The 20,926-nt window shown below is 57.7% G+C and overlaps 2 protein-coding genes and 1 long non-coding RNA gene across 6 annotated transcripts in view; 1 reads left to right on the plus strand and 2 right to left on the minus strand.

Moving 5' to 3' along the window:
* Window positions 1-1,924, minus strand: part of ALPL (alkaline phosphatase, biomineralization associated) — a 9,367-nt gene extending 7,443 nt beyond the window's left edge. Inside the window, exons 1-3 of one of the 2 annotated variants that reach the window (XM_062630146.1) lie at window positions 1,792-1,924; window positions 446-525; window positions 242-361 (exon numbers count right to left, since the gene is read on the minus strand). In XM_062630146.1, the coding sequence (XP_062486130.1) occupies window positions 242-361; window positions 446-506 (181 nt within the window). In that variant the 5' untranslated portion in view covers window positions 507-525; window positions 1,792-1,924. Of the gene's footprint in view, window positions 1-241; window positions 362-445; window positions 633-1,791 lie in introns of both variants that reach the window. The other variant, XM_062630145.1, reaches the window with a different exon arrangement.
* A 1,150-nt stretch (window positions 1,925-3,074) lies between these two features.
* Window positions 3,075-15,646, plus strand: ECE1 (endothelin converting enzyme 1). 3 transcript variants are annotated; one of them, XM_062630161.1, is made up of 18 exons: window positions 3,075-3,231; window positions 6,378-6,464; window positions 7,361-7,502; window positions 8,075-8,287; window positions 9,611-9,735; window positions 10,278-10,490; window positions 10,583-10,774; window positions 11,275-11,417; window positions 11,498-11,612; window positions 11,822-11,932; window positions 12,176-12,274; window positions 12,390-12,467; window positions 12,844-12,947; window positions 13,141-13,251; window positions 13,382-13,449; window positions 13,528-13,718; window positions 13,799-13,894; window positions 14,149-15,646. In XM_062630161.1, the coding sequence occupies exons 1-18, from the start codon at window positions 3,229-3,231 to the stop codon at window positions 14,323-14,325; spliced, it is 2,268 nt and encodes a 755-aa protein (XP_062486145.1). In that variant the 5' UTR covers window positions 3,075-3,228; the 3' UTR covers window positions 14,326-15,646. The 3 variants fall into 3 exon arrangements, with proteins under 3 accessions (XP_062486145.1, XP_062486147.1, XP_062486146.1); XM_062630163.1 differs by lacking the exon at window positions 3,075-3,231 and adding an exon at window positions 5,681-5,899; XM_062630162.1 differs by lacking the exon at window positions 3,075-3,231 and adding an exon at window positions 5,942-6,290.
* On the minus strand, window positions 14,879-20,790 carry LOC134169533 (uncharacterized). The gene is made up of 2 exons (XR_009966909.1): window positions 20,747-20,790; window positions 14,879-16,708 (listed from the first exon to the last, which is right to left on the minus strand). It is a non-coding gene; the product is annotated as an uncharacterized LOC134169533 (long non-coding RNA).
* Window positions 20,791-20,926: the final 136 nt, after the last annotated feature.

The raw sequence follows: 20,926 nt of genomic DNA on the forward strand, positions 1-20,926 counted from the left end.
AGCTCACTGCAAACCCAGTTTACCCGAGCACCCAACTCACTGCGAGCCCAGTTTATCTCAGCACCCAACTTACTGCAAACCCAGTTTACCCCAGCACCCAAGTTACCCAGTTCATTGCATCCACTTTATTGCACTGTACCATAGAACCCTCTTTATTGCACCCACTTCACTGCACCCATATCATTGCAGCCCCAGCTCCTCTCTCCCCTTCCCCCCCCCCCCGTGGGTGCTCTGGTCTCACCATCACCCAGGAAGAGGATGAGGTTCTTGGCCACGTTCTGGTTGAGGCGCTGGAGCCGCAGCGCCTGTTGCAGGGTCTCCTGTGCCTGCTCCCGCCAGTACTCGGGGTCCTTCTCAATCTCTGCGGGAGATCCCAGGCTCCATCGCACCCAATAGCGCCCACCTTTGGGGTGCTGCCCCCCCCCCCCCCCCAAACCTCACCTACCGGGGACCAGCGATGCCGAGCAGAGCTGGGTGAGGAGGAGGAGGAGGAGGAGAAGCTTCATCCTGCGGTGCTGAGCGGGGCTGCAGAGCAGAGAGAGCTGCACGCAGCCCGTGCCTCAGTTTCCCCACCCAGACCTTTGCCCCCGGGCTCAGCCGAGCAAGGACAGAGGGAAAAGTCCTTCTCCGCGCTGTCACTGATTGTCACTGCTGTGACCCCCTGGGGACGTGCCACCAGCCCCAGCCACCAGCCCCATGGGTGGGGGGCGATGGCACAGACCCCTATGTGCGTGCCCTGCAGCAGGGTCCCCACTGCACGTTAAGAGTCCCCACCACACGGTGTGTCCCATCCTGCACCCCCCATCCTGTGCCCACATCCCAATCCCATGGCCCCATCCATCCTGTGCCTGTGTCCCTGTCCCATGCCCATGTCCCCATCGCACACCCATGTCCCTATTGCATGTCCATGCCCCCAGCGCGTCTGTGTCCCCATTGCACACACACCCCTGTCCCCATCCCCAGCCTGTATCCCCATCGCACATCCACATCCCCATCACGTGCCTGTGTCCCTGTTGCATGTCTGACCCCATTGCACACCCGTGTCCCCATTGCACACTTGTCCCCATAGCACACCCATATCCCCATCCCATTTCCATGTCTCCATCACACCCCCATTTCCCTGTTGCACCCTCGTGTCACCACCACACACCCTGTCCCTGTTGCACGCTCATGTCCATGACCCTATTACACCTCCATGTCCCCTTTGCACCACCATGTCGCCATCCCATGTCCATGCCCCATTGCTCCCCCATGTCCCCATCGCACCCCCCATCTCCCTGTTGCACCTCCATGGCCCCATTCCCACGTCCATGTGCCCATCCCACCCCTATGTCCTTGTGCACACTCATGTCCCTCTTGCACCCCCAATCGCCCTGTTGCACCCCCATGTCCCCATTCCCATGTCCATGTCCCCATCCCAGCCCCGTGCCCCTGTGCACACTCATCTCCCTGTTGCACACCTATGTCCCTGTTGCACCCCCATGTCCCCATTGCACCCTCATGTTCCTGTTGCACCCCTATGTCCCCGTTGCACCCCCATGTCCTCATCCCATGTCCATGTCCCCATCGCACCCTCGTGTCTCTGTTGCACCCCCATGTCCCCATCCCCTGCTCATGTTCCCATTGCTCCCCGCGTCCCCACTGCACCCCCCTCTCCCTGTTGCACCCCCGTGTCCCCATCCCATACCCATGTCCCCATCGCACCCCCCGGCCCGATCCCCCAGCCCCACAGGGTTCCCCCTCCCCGGGGGTGGCCGCGGTGACCCCGGGGGGGGGATCCCCCCCACGTACCCGCACAAACTCGGGTGCCGGCACCACGTTCCTGCGGGGCGGCGGGAGGAGCCGGGCCGGGGGCGCAGCGAGCCCTTAAATCCCCCGCACCGGCCTTCGCCTCCTCCTCCTCCTCCCCTTCCTCCTCCCTCCCCCTGCCGCCAGCACGGGGAGCTGGGGGGGCAGGCAACAAACTGGGAGTACTGGTGCCCTCTGCCGGGTTATACTGGGAGGACTGGGGTGCCCCCAAGCCTGGCTGTGGGTGCTGAGCATCCCCCCCATCCACGCAGGGGGTGCACACGTGGGGGGGTGTTTTGCCGGATTTGGCACTATTTTCACCCAAAACGGGACAGCGACGCGAGCGTGGTTTGGGAAGGAGGGATGATGGGGAGGGGAGGGGGGGTCCCCCTGCCTCAGTTTCCCACCGCGGGCTGAGGCCGGGCACGGCTTTACTGTAGGTCCTACAATAAACCAGGCACTGCTGGAGGGGGGCTCGCCCGCCCCTGCCTCAGTTTCCCCATGCCGGGGGGGTGTCTGCGGGGCTCCGTGTGCCCTGGAGCCGGGAGCGGGTCCCCAGGAGGTGGCGGTCTCGGCACACAAACCCGCTCCGAGAAAGCTTTTCGGGGGGGTGCCAGCGCCGCCCCGACGCCACGGGGATGGGCGACGGTCCCTGCAGAACACCCCCCCCCCCCCCCCCATCATCCCTCAAGCAACCCCTCTCCCCGACCCTTTGCCCCCCCCTCTTCCAAGTGCTTTCCTTCCCAGCCCAGCGAAGCGATTCGCGGCCCCATGGGTGAGATGAGTGTGTCGGTGCTCAGCCCAGCGATGGGGCGAGGCGGTGGCACTGTGTGTGTGTGTGTGTGTGTGTGTGTGTGTGTGTGCCCCCCATCCCCGGTCCCCCCCCACATCGCAATGGGCTGTGGGGGTGTCTGTGTGCTCATTAAAACCCTCGTTGGGAGAGACACAACCTGCGGAGCTCCTTGCTGCGTGTGCAAACGCATCGGGCTCGGACCCCGAACCCCTTTGAGGGGCTGTTAAACACGGGGTGGGAGGGGGGGAAGCTGCAGCCCGAGGAGCACATTTGCACGCTCGTGTGCTTGCACAACCGGATGCTCGCGCTAAACGCTCACACGGCGCCCGCAGCGTTGCCCCCTTGCACGCCCCGCATCCCTTCGCACAAGCGGCGCTGGTTCATCGGAGCGATGCTTCCAGCAGCCCGAAGGGACGGGGACGGGGGAGAGCCCATGGGCACCCCTAAAATGGGGTCTGGGGCCCCCCGAAAGAGTTAACGGAGGCGCGCGGGGAAGCCCGTCCCTCCCGGCCCCATTGGTTTTCCCACCCCAGGTACATCCTCGCTCGTCACCCGCCGTCACCCTCTCGTAGGCCGCAGCGTAACGAGCGGCGCCGGGCTCGGGCTCGCCCCAGCGGGGGCCGGGACGGAGGGAGCGGGGTGTCACCATGGTGAGTGAGCGGGGGACCCCCCCCCCCCCCCCGGGACTCATCGGGGCTGGGGGGGATGCGTCCCCCATGGGATGCTGCGTTCCACGCCAAGGGACCCCCATGCACCCCACTAAGGGAAGGCCATGCGCACCCATGGGGACCCCTATTACACCCCGAGGGACTCCCATGGGATCCCCGCAGTTCACGCAGATGATTCCCATGGGACCCCCTATGCAACGCATGGGATCTCTCATTGCACCCCAAAAGACCCCCATTCCACTCCGAGGGACCCTAAAAGGGTCACCCATTGCACCCCGAAGCACCCCCATAGGATCTTCCATAGCACCCCCAGAGACCCTCACTGCACCCCAAAGACTCCCCCGTGCACCCCCATCGCACCCCTGGGTGCCCAACAAGAGCCTCCCTCCCCAGCCTGGTTTCCTTTGTGGGTTCCCTGAATGGGGACCCCAAGGGGGGTACCCCCTTCAAGCCACCCCCCCAGCACCCAGCCCTTGACCCAAACCACAGGGGTTCCCCCTGCATAGAAAGGGGTGCCCCCCCCAGCAGCACCCACTTTTGGGGGGGCTGCAAAGGGAGGGGTGTTTGCAAACAACCCCAGATTGAGCTCTTCCCCCCCCCCCCCCATTTATTTTGCAAACTTTAACCCTTTTCCACCCTTTTTAAGCTTTTTTTCCTTACCCACAATCAGGACCTTCCCCCCCCCCCCCCCATCCAAACTGGGTGCCCGCCCCCCCAATTAACACCATCCTCCCTAATTAACACCAGGTGTTGCTAACAACCCCCTGGGCATCCTAATTAGAAGCCTGAGACTCAATGGGTGCCCACTTCAGGCCGTGGCGCTGGCACCCATGGGTGCTGGAGGAGGGGGGGGAAGAGGGCCGGGATGGGTGCTGCTCGGCTGGGGGGAGCTTTGGGGGTACGGGGGGTGACTGGGGGGGGGGCTCGGGGCGCCGGGGCAGGCGGGGAAGCGCCATCGCGGCCGGAGCCGAGGTGGCCGCTCCGAAATGGCGCCCGAGCGGGAGCCGAGCGCAGCCGAACGCAGCCGAGCGCAGGCGGCTCGGGGCGCCCCGGTGCCGGGTGAGGGGCTCCGGTGCGAGGAGCGAGGGGTGGGGGGGGAGCCGCACGGTGGGTGCTTCCCCCCCCCCCCGGTAACAGTGCTGGGGCCCTGCGGGCTCGGAGCACGTGGGGCTCATTGTTTAGGAGGCCAAGGGGTGGTTTGGGGGAAAAACGAGGGGTTTCAGGCCCCGTGAGGACTTTTATAACTTATAAAGTGAATGAAAATCCCGTGGATGGGGGTTAAAGTGTGGGTGACCCCCCCCCCGCACCTTGGAATGCCCCCAACCCCCTTAAAGCTTTATTTATAACCTTTACTGGGATTTAAGCAAATAAAGCTGGGGGGGGGGAGAAACAAAACGCACCCTGTTTTGACCCAAAAAAGGGTGCTCCCGTGTTACAAGCTGGGGAGCACCCATGGGTGCCGCATTGCCCCGATGTCCCCAATGATGTGTGTGTTGGGGGGGGGGCTATGGGTGCTAAAAATACCTCCCAGACCCAGTTTCCCCCATATTAAGGATGCTGGGGGTTGATCGCGGTGCCCCCCCCCCCCCGGGGGGTGTTCAAGCTTAGCTTGGATTCTCTGATGTCTAATACAGGGTTGAACCGGCACATCCCTAGTGAAAGGAAAACCGTGGGTTTTTTTCTCCATCTTTCCCTTTTCCCTGCTCTTTGCAGGCTCATGGGGGGGGGATCGCTGGAAAAACTTCATTTCCTCAGGAAACAGAGTGAAAGCTTTGGCCAAAAAGGTGGGACTCCAGGAATTTGGTGCTGTTGGAGCTGAGGGGGGGGCTTCCTGGACACCCCCCACCCCCCCCAAAATGAGCAGGGATTTGTGTCCAGAGCTGCAAGTTCCAGCCATGTGCAAAGTGTGAAAATAAGGGGAAAAAGTGAAAGGGCATGGAAAAAATACATCATTGAAGCCCCGGGTTCAGCAGCGATAGCATCTTGCAGTGAAAGGGTTTTCGTCTCCTGGTTCCAGGGCACCAGGGGGGGATTTTGGGGCTGGAAACAGAGCTTTTTGGTCAAGCAAGGAGAGAAACTGCTTTTTTCTTTTAACCCTTTCCCTTTGCCAGGTGGGTTTTGTGCCTGCTGAAACCCCAGGCTGTGATTTGGGATCCAGGGGTTAGGATGGGATTCGGTGTTAACTGCGTGAGAGGAGGTTTGGGAAGGCCGGTAGTGGAAACAGGGCTGAGGACTGGGGCTTTCATTGCATGCTGAGGCATGCAGTGCTGGGTTCAGATCACCTCAGTGTCCCTTTGGGGACGATGGCAGCAGGATGGGGACATCCAGATGGGTGCAAACCCCAACCAGGCGCTGCACTGGGGGTGAAGGGACGTGACCAGTGCCACTCGGCCCATCAGTAGCAGGGGTTGGGGTGGGTTTTGGGGTGCTTCCCGCCCTCGGTGGCAGGCAGAGGGTTGTTTTCCCTGGCTGGGTGACAGGGCTGTGCCAGGGGGGAAGGAAACAGCAGCATGATAAGGGCCGGCTGCCAATCCCTGAGGTTTCCCCTTGTTTTTCTGCTTGGAGATGAGATAAGAGCCAGGCACCAGCACAAGATAATGCCCTGGGGACAAGGAGCAGGGAGGGAGCCCGTCGGCAGCCTCAATTCAAGGTGCTGTCGCCTCTGGGTTCTCATAGGGACCTGATGGGGTGTTTCGGGGTGCGCACCATTCACAGGGTGTGGAGCACGAGCGAGATGGTAGTTTTGGGGTGAAAAGCCATTTTCCTCCATTCCCAGCCCTTCCCAGGTCCTGGGGTTCCCTGGCCCTGGGGTCCCTCACCCTGCTGCGGGGCCGGTGGAGGAGGAACCGGCTTTATTCCAGGCTGAACGGGAGGTTGCACAACCCGGCCCCGGGGGAACGTGAGGCGGGTTCGGGCTTTGCTCAGTCTTTGGCTCCAGCCCTCATTGCTTTCCATAACCTTCCTCCAGCGTTTGTTGAGTGCTTCACTACCCCGGAGCCAGTCGGGATTTAGCTCCCTCAAGGAGAAGGCGGCTTTAGAGGGTGCATATTCCTTCCTTACTCTCCTTCTTCCTCCTCTTCCTCAACCCCGAGCCACCGAACACCTCTGTTTGTCAATCCCCTGTGCAGATGTCGACCTACAAGCGGGCGACGTTGGACGATGAAGACCCCCTGGACTCCACTGGTGATGGTGATGGGTACCCCAACGGCTTCCAGGTAGGGCTCTATGTGTGTTTTTAGGGTTAAAAGGGAGGATTTTAGGTCCTGGTAAGCAGCAAAGGGGGTTGCTGAAGGGTTTTCCGCCTGGGACCAGCCTTTCTGTGGGGCAAAGTCCGGTCTGGGCAGAGCCATGTTGGCTCCTGCTGGCACCCGGAGCCTGCGGGTAATGTTCATAATGCCCCAGCACCCAGTTTTTATGCCATCCAACCCCTTCCCAGCATGTCCAGGCTGAGCAATTATGGTGGCAGTGGGAGCTTTGTCCCCATCCAAAAGGGATTAGGTTAATTCCTCCCCAGGTAGCAGAAAAGCAGCTTAAAAAGGGCTGAGGGTGGCAAGAAAAAAACCCCACTGCAGCCAGCGTGCCAGCTCTGGCACTGGAGCGATGCTCTTGGTGCTGGCCCCACTGCCAGCCCCATCGTTCTGTGCCTGGAATGGTGCTTTCTGTCCCCAAACCAGCGCTCTGCTGTGTTTGTACTTTCCCAACGGGGCCGTCTCCGCTCGCCGGCGCATCGGGATGTTTCCTGGGGATGTTTTTCGGCCGAGTGGGAGTATCCTGTTAAGGCATTTCCCGCCGCCGCCGCAGCCCCCACCCTGTCCCAGGGCCGGCAGCAGGGACAGGGACGCCCGGGGGGTTACGGCCGTGCTCAAGGAGGGGTTCGGGGTGGCACAGGGTAGCAGGTGAGCCTCCCGAAACGCTCACCCCGCTCCCTTTCCTGCCATTGTGCCGCCCTTCCTGGCCAGTTTCTGGAAGGCAGCTGCCGCCTTTCCCAGGCCGAACCGCGCCGGATCCTTCGCCAGGAGCCAAGCTCGTGCCGTGGGCTGTAGGAAGCAGAATGTGGGATGTGTCGGTGGGGTTTTCCAGCGGTGGGGAAAGGACGTTGCTCTTCCCCCAGGTGAACTTCCGCGGCTCGAGGAGTGCCCCAGGGTGCTGGGCTGAGCGGACGCGCGCCGAGAAGCAGCTCGTGGTGCTGGTGGGGGTGCTGGGGGCCGTGCTGGTGGCGTGTCTGCTGGGTCTCATCTTCCAGTACAGAGCCCGTAAGTCCTCGCACCGTGCAGGGATCCTACCCCCTTGAGCAGGATGGGATGCTGGGGGGGGGTTCCCTGGGATGGGATGCTCGGGTGCAGGATGGGATGCTCCCCTGCATCCTTTATCATGGAGTGTGATGCTTGAGCACAGGATGGGGTGCTTGCCTGAATCCTTCATCCCAGGGTGGGATGTTTGGGCACTGGGCAGGATGCATAGGGAGAGAATGGGGTTCTTACCTGCATCCCTTGCCATGGAGTGGGATGAGCAGGCAGGATGCCTAGCATGGGACGGGATGCTGGTCTGTATCGTCCTGGAGTGGAATGTTACGGTACAGGGCAGGATGTTTGGGCACCAGATGGGATGTTTGCCCACATCCTCTATAGAATCCCAGACTGGTTTGGATTGGAAGGCACCTTAAAACTCATCCAGTTCCAACCCCCTGCCACGGTCAGGGACACCTTCCACTAGAGCAGGTTGCTCCAAGCCCCATCCAACCTGGCCTTCATCATGGGGCATGATGCTCCCTGGTGAAGGCCATCGTACCACGATGGAGGAGCTGAACCATCATTCCCACCCGCAGGGACGCCGGCCGTGTGCCTGTCGGAAGCTTGCATCTCCGTCACCAGCTCCATCCTCAGCTCGCTGGACCAGGCCGTGAATCCCTGCGAGGACTTCTTCAGCTACGCCTGTGGGGGCTGGATCAAGGCCAACCCCCTCCCCGATGGCCACTCGCGCTGGGGCACCTTCAACAACCTCTGGGAGCACAACCAGGCCGTCATGAAGCATCTGCTGGGTGAGTACATGGGAGCGGTGGGACCTGCGGTGTTAAGGAGCCCCATTAGGTCTGGGGATGCCAAAAACATGCCCGTGGGGATGTCAGGTTGGACTTAAATCCCTGTGTCAAACCAGTGACGCATGTGCTGCAAGGACACTGGGAAGCAGATCCTGGCTGTGTTTGCTCTCCTGGCTGCCCCTGGGATTTGTGACCATGATGTTGCAGCTCTTTGGTGCCGAGTATGGGAAGGGTTCTGGCCCTGGTTCTGCAAACCTGTGGTGGTGTTCCCAGGGGCTCTGAAATTCAGGATTTGCACCCCAGACTGCTTCCAGAGGATGTAACATCCCAATATCACCCCAAGGATATGTTTTTTTTTTCTCCCTGCTCCATCTTCCAGCCTTGTGAGTGGCTTTTGGGGGGGGGCTGGCTGCCAATCTGGCCAGTTTTTGGGACCGAAGCTCCCTCAGCAGAGGGAGGATCCCAGGCTCAGCCTCTGCGTGCGAGCACCAAAGCAGGGTGGCTTATCCAGGCGACCGGCGGGGACGGTTTGTTCAAGCTTTGAGCAAACAACTGGCTCCTTATCAGCACTTTCCACCATGCTGGGGCTGGTTATCTGGAAAGAGAAGGTTTGGGAAGAGTGTTGTCTTTTGGGAGAAGGTGGGGGGGGGAGTGCGGGAACGGCTTCATCCCAGCTCTTCCTGCAGAAATCTGGTGCTGGTTTTACTGGGAGAAGGGACCAGGCCTCCAGCCAAGTGGTCGCGCTCGGCATTTCCTTGAATTCCTTGGAGCTGAGGGACCTTTAGTTAATAAACCCACACAGCTGGGAAGCCAAAGGTGCAAGCTGTGTCATGAGGAACGTCAGATAATAAAAACCAAACCTCTGGGGAGGCAGAAATTGGGGGGGGGGATAAAAGGTTGGGTTTGGAGGAGGAGGAGAAAAATGGCTTTATTGTTCCTGCCTGCAGGAATAAATAATATCAGGCTGGGGAGCACTGGAACAGGGGCAAGGGCAGCGCAGGGGGCTGGGAGATGGTGGGAACATCAGAGCTGCTGGAAAAGTGCTTTTTTGTTTTCCCTTTCTTTATCTTCCTGCTCCAAGGAGCCAGAGCAGTCGCTGCGGGTGGGAAAGGAGATGTGGGCAGGAGGCCAGGAAGGGGCTGGGGGCCATGGGAAGCTTTTGGAGGCACAGAGGGGACCGCCAGGGCAAACCTCAGCTTGGTTTTGCCCAAATGGGGCTGAATATTTCTCAGGTGGGAAAGCGGGGGCTCTGTGCCCATGGGGGGGCTGGATGCCCGTCCCTGGGGACCTCCTGTGAGCTCCCCCCCCGGGTACCTCCTGCAGAAAACACCACGGCCAATGTGTCGAGCGAGGCGGAGCGCAAGGCACAGCGTTACTACCAAGCCTGCATGAACGAGAGCAAGATCGAGGAGCTGCGCGCCAGCCCGCTCATGGAGCTCATCGAAAAGGTTCAGACCCTTCCTTGGGGAAAAGCTGTCTCCCCTCTGCACAAGGGGGGGAAAAGCTCATTTGTGGGCAGTCCCAGCACACTCCAGACCCCATTCTGGGTGCTTCCGAGGGAAGAGCATCCCCCAGAGGAGGCAGGCAGAGAGAGGCAGGGATTTATCATAGAATCCCAGACTGGTTGGGGTTGGAAGGGACCTTAAAGCTCATCCAGTTCCACCCCCTGCCATGGGCAGGGGACCCCTTCCACTAGAGCAGCTTGCTCCAAGCCCCTGTGTCCAACCTGGCCTTGAACACTGCCAGGGATGGGGCAGCCACAGCTTCTCTGGGCACCCTGTGCCAGCGCCTCAGCACCCTCACAGGGAAGAGCTTCTTCTTAAGATCCTGCCTAATATCTACAGGCATAGATTTATAGACAGCTTGTGCCACTCCTGGGCTTTTGAGCCCCATTGCGAGATGTTTTCCCCCAGGACAGGTATTAGGTGGATATCGGAGCAATTCCAAGTGGTTTTTCCTTACCCAAAATCCTTTTGCTGTCTCTCCCCAGCTGGGTGGCTGGAACATCACAGGTCCATGGGCCGGTGACAACTTCAACGCGACGCTGCGGGAGGTGACGGCGCATTACCGCACCTCACCCTTCTTCTCCGTCTACGTCAGCGCCGACTCCAAAAACTCCAACAGCAACGTGATCCAGGTGGATCAGTCTGGGTTGGGCCTGCCATCACGGGATTACTACCTCAACAAGACAGAGAATGAGAAGGTAAGGTTGTTGGAGGAAAAGTGGATTTGAGGGGAGGTGCCATGGGTGAGTGGCACCCACCATGCTGATCCCCCCCCTGTCCTACGGTGTAGGTGCTTGCTGGGTACCTGAACTACATGGTGCAGCTGGGGATGTTCCTGGGAGGCACTGATGAGGAGTCAACTCGGCAGCAGATGCAGCAGATCTTGGACTTTGAGACAGCATTGGCCAACATCACCATCCCGCAGGAGAAGCACCGTGATGAAGAGGTCATCTACCATAAAATGACAGCTGGAGACCTAAAGGTAGGGGTGGAGTTGGTGAGCATCCCTGCTCCACTGTGGTTTGGGAAGTGGAGGGGATGGGGGCAGGTGACGCAGCTCCTCTGAGGAAGCCTGACACAGCCTGGGAAGCTCTTGTGCAATGGCTTGGCCCATGTCCTCCTTGGGGGAATCCCACCCTGACCTGTTCCTACAGCCTCTGGACCACCCCTGCGGCTGGTGGCCATCCTGCCGTGGCACTGCTGCCTATGGACACCAGCCCGGTCACCTCCCCACATCCCCAGAGGGGCCCTAATGGGTTGTGTCAACATCTCTGACACCTGCCCCACTTTCTTTTCCTTTGTGGAAGGAAATTGTTTACTCCTCTCTGACCTTTTGAGGCTGCTGCTGCTATGGGAACCGGCCTCTTCAAATTCAGTTGAATCCCTCTAATTGGGGCTGATGCAACCGCCTCCAGCTCGGGAAGCAGTTGCCACCCTGCTTTGATGGGTTTTGGGTCTATAGCAGTGCCATGGCTTTTGCAGGAGCTGGCACCAGCCGTGGACTGGATGCCCTTCCTCAGCACGGTGTTCTACCCTGTGGAGCTCAATGAGTCTGAGCCTGTCGTGGTCTATGCCAAGGAGTACCTGGAGCAGGTCTCTGACCTCATCCTGGCCACAGATAAATGGTGAGAGCCCCCAGCCTGCATGGAGAGCACGCAGGGTGGGCAGGAACATCCCAGTGCTCACTCACCACCTCTCGCTGCAGTCTCCTCAACAACTACATGATCTGGAACCTGGTGCGGAAAACCAGCCCCTTCCTCGACCAGCGCTTCCAGGATGCTGAGGAAAAATTCATGGAAGTGATGTATGGGACGAAGAAGGTGAGTGTGGAGCCCCCAGTGCTCCCACATCACCATTAAAATGGTGACAGCTTTGTAAACCAAGCCCTTGTCATGTTGTATTCAAAAGATAGAGGTGTGGGGCAGCTCCAGCACAGGCATGTGGACCTCACCTCTTGGCAGGGCAAGCGGGTGGGAAGGTGAGGGGCTTTGGCTGTGCCACCACTGATGCCCACCTCTGTCCCATGCAGACCTGCCTCCCGCGCTGGAAGTTCTGCATCAGTGACACTGACAACAACCTGGGCTTCGCCCTGGGGGCCATGTTCGTCAAGGCCACCTTTGCCGAGGACAGCAAGCAAGTGGTACGTCCCCCATGTGGGTCCCAGTGCCAGGAAAGCCACCACGATGGTGGAACCACTGGGGCAGATGCTGTTTCTCTATCCACCTTAATTTGTTCACTGTACATCTGCATTTGCTGGGGTTTCATTGGTCCACATTCCATCTCGGCCTCCCAGCCTCTTCCTCCCCACCAGTGCGGAGGGTCCTTGACCTCTCTGAGGTGGGAGGCCAGCTCTGGACCAACACTGCTGCCTTGTTTTGTCCAGGCAGAGGAAATGATTGCAGAGATTAAAACAGCCTTCGAGGAGAGTCTGGAGACCCTGCAGTGGATGGATGAAGAAACAAGGAAATCGGCCAAAGAGAAGGTGAGGCATGGGCAGCAGTTGCAGAAGAGGGTGGTGATGGAGGATGGTGGAGCTGGGCGAGTCTGTCCTTCCACCCCTGGCACCAAAAGCACTTTGGTCCTTGTCACCCCACCAGGCAGATGCCATCTACAACATGATTGGCTACCCCAAGTTCATCATGGACCCCAAGGAGCTGGATAAAGTCTTTAATGATGTGAGTTGGTCGGATATGCCCCTTGGGTCTCCTATTCCCCACTCCACTAGAACCTGCAGGATGTGCCCATCACCGCAGGCCTAGGTTTCATCCTGAAGGGTCTCACTGATGCCCTTGGCCCTTCTCGGGGGGCTTCCTGGAGAGCTGTGCCCCAGCCCTGGGGTGGCTGGGGCTCTCGGGATCCCTGCCTGGGAAGAGGAGGAGCCGGTTTCCGTAATGGTGATTCACTGTCCTCTTGAGACTCCACAGATGTGGGAGAGGAGGAGAAACAAGAGCGGCTGTAACTCAGCTGGCTCTGAAGGCTCAGACATGACCATGGAGGGAGGAGCGGGGCTGGGTGGTCACCACACACTACTCATGCCCTGCTCTCTTGCAGTACGAGGCTGTATCTGACCTCTACTTTGAGAACGTCATGCAGTTTTACAACTTCTCAGCCAGGGTCACCGCTGACCAGCTCCGAAAACCACCGAACCGGGACCAGTAAGTCCTCTGCTCCGCTTCCCTGTTGTGCCCAGCAGGGAATAGCACTAGGATTTGGTGTCCACCAGCCTGTGTTGGTTTGGGGGAGTTAAGTTTGGGCTGATGGCTTTGAATTACGGTAAGTGGATGGTGTTGGAGCAAACATCAGTGATGGGTTTATGCAGCCACGTTGTCCGTGTCCGTGTCTCTACAGGTGGAGCATGACACCACCAACGGTCAATGCGTACTACTCTCCCACCAAGAATGAGATTGTCTTCCCTGCTGGCATCCTCCAGGCCCCGTTTTACACACGTGCATCTCCCAAGTAAGAGCCTATGGAAACCAGGGAGGGCAGGATATTCCCAGATATCCTCTGGTCCCAACATTTGAGGCTCAATTTCAAGGCTGTGGGAAGCAGCAGCTGCTCTCTAAACCTCAGCATCGCCTCCTTGCAGGTCGCTGAATTTCGGTGGGATCGGTGTGGTGGTGGGCCATGAGTTGACACATGCCTTTGATGATCAAGGTACGGCCAGGGCCAGGCAGATGGGCTGCAGGAGGGGTGGCCAGTGAGGTGATGAAGGATCTGTTGTGATTTTGGCAGGCCGGGAATACGACAAGGATGGCAACCTGCGTCCCTGGTGGAAGAACTCCTCGGTGGAGGCCTTCAAGCGTCAGACAGCATGCATGGTGGAGCAGTATGGCAACTACACCATCAATGGAGAGGCTGTCAACGGCAAGCAAACCCTTGGGGAGAACATCGCTGACAACGGGGGCCTAAAGGCTGCCTACAGGGTAGGGCTGTGGGGCTGAGGAGGTGTGTGGGGCATGGTGTGGTGGGATTGGTGATGTCCTCTGAGCCTGCTGTCCTCCAGGCATATCAAAACTGGCTGAAAAAGAATGGGGATGAGGAAACCCTCCCAACGCTTGGCCTCACCAACAACCAGCTCTTCTTCGTTGGCTTCGCACAGGTAGGTCACTTGGTGGTGGGCAGGAGGGGTGGACACATAGGTCTGTGGGGAGTGGAAGCTTGTCCAGATCATGATGGGAGGATGTGATGGCAAAACCCGAGGTCTCTAGAGATGCTGAGCCAGATTAGGGTGAGACAAAGCTGGAGCTCCATCTTCTTGGTGTCCGTCATGGAATCGGGGAGGTCCAGTCTGGCACCAAGCAGGGCCCTATGGATGCAGACACTGGCACTGGTGCCTCTTGCCCTCATTTGCAGGTGTGGTGCTCAGTTCGCACGCCGGAGAGCTCGCACGAGGGGCTCATCACTGACCCCCACAGCCCCTCGCGATTCCGGGTCATCGGCACCGTCTCCAACTCCCAGGAATTTGCGGAGCATTTCAGCTGCCCCCTTGGCTCCCCCATGAATCCCTCCAAGAAATGTGAAGTCTGGTGATGGGCGAGTGCCTGGAGGGAACCGGCTGCTTCATCCGATGGCTGAATTTCCCAGGTCCTTTTGAGAGGCACAAACCACTTCTCCATGCAAGGAACTGCCCAGCTCTCAGCCGCAGCAGCGCCCACATTCCCGGGATCATCCGAGCTTCATTCACTGTGAAACTCCTTCATCCCCTCGCTCGTTTGTGGAATGACTTCCACTTGAGGGTCTCTTCTTCCCCACCATGACTGGGCCATGTGTCCAGGCACGTGTCCATGGGCACTACCCTGTATAGTGCTCCAGCCTGACCCAGCATCCCGGCAAATTCCTCATTTCCGGAGGTGATAAAGGGATCCCATGGCGCCGGCAGGTTTGGCTGCGTGTCTGAATGCACCCGATGGACCTTCCTCTCTCCAAAGATGCGCACATGAGGATGGAAAATATTTTAAGATATATTTTTTGGGGGAGGGGCAAATATCTCTATTTTTTTCATGCCTTGTGGAATACACTGGAAAATTTCAGGGAAAATGCATTTAAAAGCCTTTTTTTGTTGTTTTTTTTTTTTGTTTGTTTGTTTTCTTTTTTAAGTAAAAGATGAGTATATTTATTAATTCTTTTTTACTCAGTGCAGCTGGAGGTGCAGCACCCTGTGGTGACAGTGACTGGGGACAGGCTCTCCGCTGGTGAAGCTGGCTGGGGCTGTGGATGCAACTACCCAGCCCTGGATCCTGGTTTCTCTGGGAGGGACTGTCCTTGGACGATGCTGATGGGGACACTGGGGACAGGGCTGGAGGATGCTGCAGGGCAGAGGCTCTGCTGCAGCTCCTGGGATTAGCTTTCATTTCAGAGGGACAAGCTGGCGTGCCAAAGGTGGCACCGAGGTGGTGACTGTGGGTGAAGCACCCGGAGCGCCCTCCTGTCCCCTCTGAAGTGAGCTCAGCTGTGAGTTCCTGCCCCAAAAGCTTCCCCAGACAAGTGCAGGCGGTTCCTGCTGCTCCTTTGTGCTCTGCTGTGCCCGGCCTCTATACTGGGAAACTGCAAACCCCAAAATCACCCCTTGGCCCCAAACCTCCGTCCTTCCATGGCCGGTTTGGCACTGGGATGGGGGCAAGGGGCTTTTGTAAGGGTTATTTGTAATGTTCTTTTTGCAGTTTTAAGAGGAAACCACTGACAGTAGCTCAGGTGCTGCGTGTTGTCTCGTGGGGCACCTTCTTGCAAAGCTGTAGAGGGATTTTTAATATTTATATGTAAAAGGAAGGATGGGGGGAATTTTTTTGTAACTATTTTTTCACCCTACATGTGGGGCTTATCATTATTGAAATAATAAATACTTTTTACTTGGGCTGGAGCTGCTCATGACTTGTTTTATTTCTGATAGCAGGAGGTTTGCATCCCTTTTTCTGCATTTTAATCCCTGTCCACACCACGGGGACCATCCCATGCTGCCAAAACTGAGCCCAGGAGGCTTTTCCCAGCCTGAGTTTCTGTCTGCTGCTTCTCTTGGAGGCTGAAGTGAAGCTTTTGTGCCCAAAACCCTCACTCTTACTGAGGGTGGTTGTTTGCTTCCCACTTCTATGGCACGGCCCCACGCATCTTCCAGCAGGGAGGTCTTTCCTGGATGCTTTTTTCTTCCTCCTGGGTGAATTTTTGGCTGGCCAGGCTGTGCTTGGATCCAGCGGCACGGGCCCTGTGCAGGTTCCTCTCCAAAGGGCCTTATTTATAGCCCTGCAATGCTGCTGGATGCTGCCAGCTCGGTAACACAGGCCAACATTCATTCCCAAGCAGATGCTCCATGGCTTCATCAGGCTTGCCCCAAAAATGCCAGGCAGAACCTGGACTGCAAGCCCTGTGCTGAGCCTCACCCAGCGCCTGGGGGAGATGATGGCCATAAAACAAGGAAAATCCTGGGTACCCACCTGCTATTTAACCCTGACTCATTATCAAGGACTGGAATTAGGCTGCACCCCCTGGTTTGACCCCATTGGTAATGAGCTTTTGGGGATACAGAGTGGTTTTGCTGCTGGGATGGGCAGGACCGAGCCAGCAGCGAGCTGGGGACGCGAGTGTTGCACAAAGACGACGGTGCCATTTCTCTCATCCTGTTTTACTGTGCTTTCTCTCCCAGATTGAGTCATAAATGGAAGAAGAGCGCTTACTCTCTGCTCGCAGGACTCGGTGTGGGGCCCTCGCTTCCCTGCGGAGCTGAGAGCGCGGCCGTGGCCATTGGATTTCCCTGGGATCCGGCTGGAAATAGCGCTGCAGACCCGCAGAGGGCGGTGGAGCTGAGGGAATCGCTGCCTGCGCTGCTGGCCCCGGGGCTGCAGGGCTCAGCCGCGCTACCGGCGCGGGGGTTCAGCCTGGATCTAGCCTCGGGTGCCCAAAATGAGGTGAAATTCCCGCATTCCTAGGAAGAGAGGAGCGGTGTGGGTGCAAGGTGAAGAGCGATGAAGAAGGGAGAGTAGGGCTGCGGTGAAAGGTGTAGGGAAAGAAGCAGGGAGAAGAGCACAGCCCATGGATCCCATGGAGGATGCTGTTAGAGGTGGTTTAACCATCCAAAAGCGAAATATTTTGGCTCTCTGGCGTGTATTTGTAACGAGACACCAGGCTGGTGGTGTCTTGGCCACCACAGAAGGGACAACCCCAATGCAGGGAGCCTCAGCTTGTGCCGTGGCAGGGGGATGCTGTGGTTAAAGCTGCTTGGGGTGGGCTTGGAGTGCTGGTGTTTGCCTCGGTGGGTGTTTGGCTCTCGGGAGGCAGAGGTGGAGGTGGAGCAGGCAGGAGGTGAATCATCCACTCCCGTGCCAGCTCCTGCCGTGGGCTTGCCCGATCCTGGGTGGTATTTGCTTTACTCCGTGCTCAGCCGTGCCCCGAGGGCAGAGACGTTTGCCGAGGGCTGAGCCCGGGCAGGAGGAGGAACGAGGAACGCTCGGAGCAGGGCTGGCAGTGGGGGTTTGATGTTGTTTTCGGTTTTTGCCTGGAAGGTGTTGGAAGGGGATCAGTGGGGGAAAAGGTGGGAGAAGGCCAAAGAGGGAGGTGCTGCCGTGGAGCTTGCTAGAACCATCAAAATGAGCTGGAAATGGAGCTTGTTCATAGGTTTGGTGGGGCCAAAGCAGCCTTTGAGGGTGCAAGAGGCTGCACCCACCCATGTGTACTGCTCTTCTCGTGGAATCACAGACTTGTGATTGGAAGGGATGTAAACATCACCCATTTCCAACCCCTGGCACGGGCAGGGACACCTTCCACTAGAGCAGCTTGCTCCAAGCCCCTGTGTCCAACCTGGCCCTGAACACTGCCAGGGATGGGGCAGCCACAGCTTCTCTGGGCACCCTGTGCCAGTGCCTCAGCACCCTCACAGGGAAGAGCTTCTGCCTAAGAGCTCATCTCAGTCTCCCCTCTGGCAGGTTAAAGCCATTCCCCTTGGCCTGTCCCTACAGGCCCTTGTCCAAAGCCCCTCTCCAGGTTTCTTGTTGGCCTCTTCAGGTATCAGAAGACTGTTATAAGGTCTCCTTCCCAGTTTGCTCCCTCAACGCAGGATCTAATCCTCAACACATCACAACAGGGCTGGCGTTATCTACTGGGATCATCAGATTTCACGGCCTAAAGCTTCCCTGACCAAACCAGACCTCCCTGAAGGAAAGAGGCCAACAAATGGGAGGTGATGAGCAGGTTTGAGTCTCATCTCACAGCTTGGGCCCTGCTCACTGCAGTGGTTTTCACTCAGAGCCGAGCAGCCATGAGGCTGTGTGTCCTACTTGATCTCAGGACCACAGCTTTGTGCTTTACGCTCTCCTCTTTATCGCAATCGCTGCAGGAAAACAGCCATTTCTCAGCGACACCCCAATCCTTTATTTCCCCCAAGTTCACCAGCAGCTCTGGTGTTCCTACTATGCTCTTTGCCGGATGGTTGAGAGCATCTGTGCTGTGCCCAAGTACCTGAGAGACCGGTGGGACTGGTAAAAGGGCTGGTGATGCTGTGGAACAAGAGTTCAGCGCTGTGAACTCAAGCTGCCCATGGTGACACGTCAGTTCCCAGGTGCTAATAAAGTTAGCAGGAAAAATGGGAGGAAAACTGAAGTGGAGAGGAGCCAGAGGCGGTAGGAAGGGTGTGAATCCAGCTGGCACTTGCTTGGGCTCGCCAAAACTGCAGGTTCTGTTGGCCAAATCATCCTACATGGGGTAGTACAGAACAGAGATGTGTCTGCTTTTCCTTGCAGGAAAAAAATAAGATGGTAAAAAGATGGCTGGGGGAGGATGTAGATTCTGGAGGAGCAGAGCCAGGAGCCTGGCTCCATCGCATGGCTCACGCTTCAGGAGCTTCAGCAGATACCATGCTGAAAATGCTGTTTTTTCCTTTCTAAATTGGCAAAAAGAGGTGATTTCTCTAAAGATCCTGGGCTGGGAGGCTCGGCACAGCTGTGTTTACAGCAGCTATTGCTGTGGAACAGAGGGAGCCATGGATGTCAGTTTGCTCTGGGGTGTACCAGATGTGCCATGCCTGGAAGCTGGTCCACGGAATGGTGCTGGACAATGACACCCCCAGACCACACAAGTTATTATGGCAAAGTCTTTATGAGCTGTGGAGGGGGAATCCATCTTCCCAGCAGGGTGCAGCCAGTTGAGATGTGCTGCAGGGCAGCAGCTCTCCAGGGTGGCTGGAGATCTGTCAGTCCTTGGGCAACCCCCCTACCGGGATGAAAGTTCCTCCTTTGTTCCCCCATTTTTGGGAAGTGGGAGAGCACTTAGGGGTCCTTTCCATTTCTCTCTTCAGTTTTCCTGGTGGGGAAGCAGGCTGCAGAGGGAAACTGGCTTGGGAAAAAATACCTGGAGCCCTCTTTAAATATTTGTTCCTGGCTGCAGATGGAACTAGTGCCCATTCAGGACTTCTTTACAGCCCGGCAAGGCTTTTTACCCTCAAAAAAAAGCGCAACTTACTGCTTTCTATTTCACCCCATTTTCCACACACCATTTGACGTAGATGTGAGCTCACCTCATCCGAGGCATTTCCCTTACCCAAGGGCAGAGCAAAGAGCACAGAAAGGGGAACTAAACAGAATCATAGAACCACAGACTGGTTTGGGTTGGAAGGGACCTTAAAGTTCACCCAGCTCCAACCCCTGCCACGGGCAGGGACCACTTCCACTAGAGCAGCTTGCTCCAAGCCCCTGTGTCCAACCTGGCCTTGAACACTGCCAGGGATGGGGCAGCCACAGCTTCTCTGGGCACCCTGTGCCAGCGCCTCAGCACCCTCCCAGGGAAGAGCTTCTGCCTAAGAGCTCATCTCAGTCTCCCCTCGGGCAGGTTAAAGCCATTCCCCTTGGCCTGTCCCTACAGGCCCTTGTCCAAAGCCCCTCTCACAGGTTTCTTGTAGCCCCTTCAGGCACTGGGAGCTGCTCTAAGGTCTCCCAGCAACCTTCTCCAGGTTAAGCAAGCACACCAGTCATCTTCCTTCTGCCATTGGCTCCACTAATAGCTTCTGGCACTACACAGTGTGCTTGTTTGGTGCTGCTGTACCCTGTAGATAGCACCTTAGTAAGTAAGAAACTATTCATGTCACAGAGCTGCTTTTCCTGGAGGCTGGTGCTTTTCTCCTGAGATCACACCTTGGGGGGTGGTGAACTTTGGTGTACACTGCAGCCCTCGTGTGTGTGCACAGGTGGGTGCCGTGTCCTACACCTGACCCACGCAAACCACACTGGAAAAATTCAAAGTCTGATGCAAAGGGAAAAATGGATTCAAGACCCTGTTACTAATCTGGGTCCTGGGTTTTCTCCAGTGAGTAACAGAGTTCAGACTCTCCTCTTTCTGATTCCAGACTGGTTTGGGCTGAAGAGACCTCAAAGCTCATCCACTCCCAACCCCTGCACAGGCGGGGACCCCTTCCACTAGAGCAGCTTGCTCCAAGCCCCTGCGTCCAACCTGGCCTTGAACACTGCCAGGGATGGGGCAGCCACAGCTTCTCTGGGCATCCTGTGCCAGCGCCTCAGCACCCTCACAGGGAAGAGCTTCTGCCTAAGAGCTCAGCTCAATCTCCCCTGCTTAAGTCTGAACCCATCTCCCCTTGTCCTATTGCTACAGTCCCTGATGAAGAGTCCCTCTGCAGCATCCTTGTAGCCCCCTTCAGACACTGGAAGCTGCTCTGAGGTCTCCATGCAGCTTCTCTTCTCGAGGCTCTATAGCCCCAGTTTTTTTCAGCCTTTGTCTTTTAAAACACAACATTACTTTTCTGTTTGCAGATGGGGCTGTTGGCCAGATGTGAGTAGAGGTGACTCATCAGGTAGGGGTCCTGCACACTACACAAACCCCATCTTTCTTCTGCCAGCTTTCACCTGCAGCACCAGTTCCTTGCCAAGTGCCTGAACACACCACCAAGGGAACTGTTTACTGCAATAAAGGAAGCTTTTCCCTTCGAAGCGTTTATTTGCCATCACTTTAAAGTTATTACCTTCCTCCTAAACCAGCAGCTGCCCAGAACACGCAGGAGCCGGGCCCTGGCTGGTGACCGAGGGTGCCGATACCTGCCCGCGCTGGGAGCGTCTCCCTGGGACGTGCGGCGCTGCAGGAAGGCCGGGAGGTGCCAGGCGGCTGGAATGAGCGCTGCGGAACCAGCGGCGGGGCAGGACAA

Source organism: Pezoporus occidentalis, unplaced genomic scaffold (assembly GCF_034315485.1).
Source record: "Pezoporus occidentalis ecotype Australia unplaced genomic scaffold, CSIRO_AGI_Poc_V1 ctg349, whole genome shotgun sequence".
NCBI classification, from domain to species: domain Eukaryota; kingdom Metazoa; phylum Chordata; class Aves; order Psittaciformes; family Psittacidae; genus Pezoporus; species Pezoporus occidentalis.

What these genes read in the sequence shown, in the direction of transcription:
- ECE1 (XM_062630161.1), top strand. An exon ending in GGAAATCGGCCAAAGAGAAG is followed by an intron (nt 12,275 to 12,389) that starts GTGAGGCATGGG and finishes TCACCCCACCAG; the next exon opens with GCAGATGCCATCTACAACAT. An exon ending in GCCTAAAGGCTGCCTACAGG is followed by an intron (nt 13,719 to 13,798) that starts GTAGGGCTGTGG and finishes GCTGTCCTCCAG; the next exon opens with GCATATCAAAACTGGCTGAA.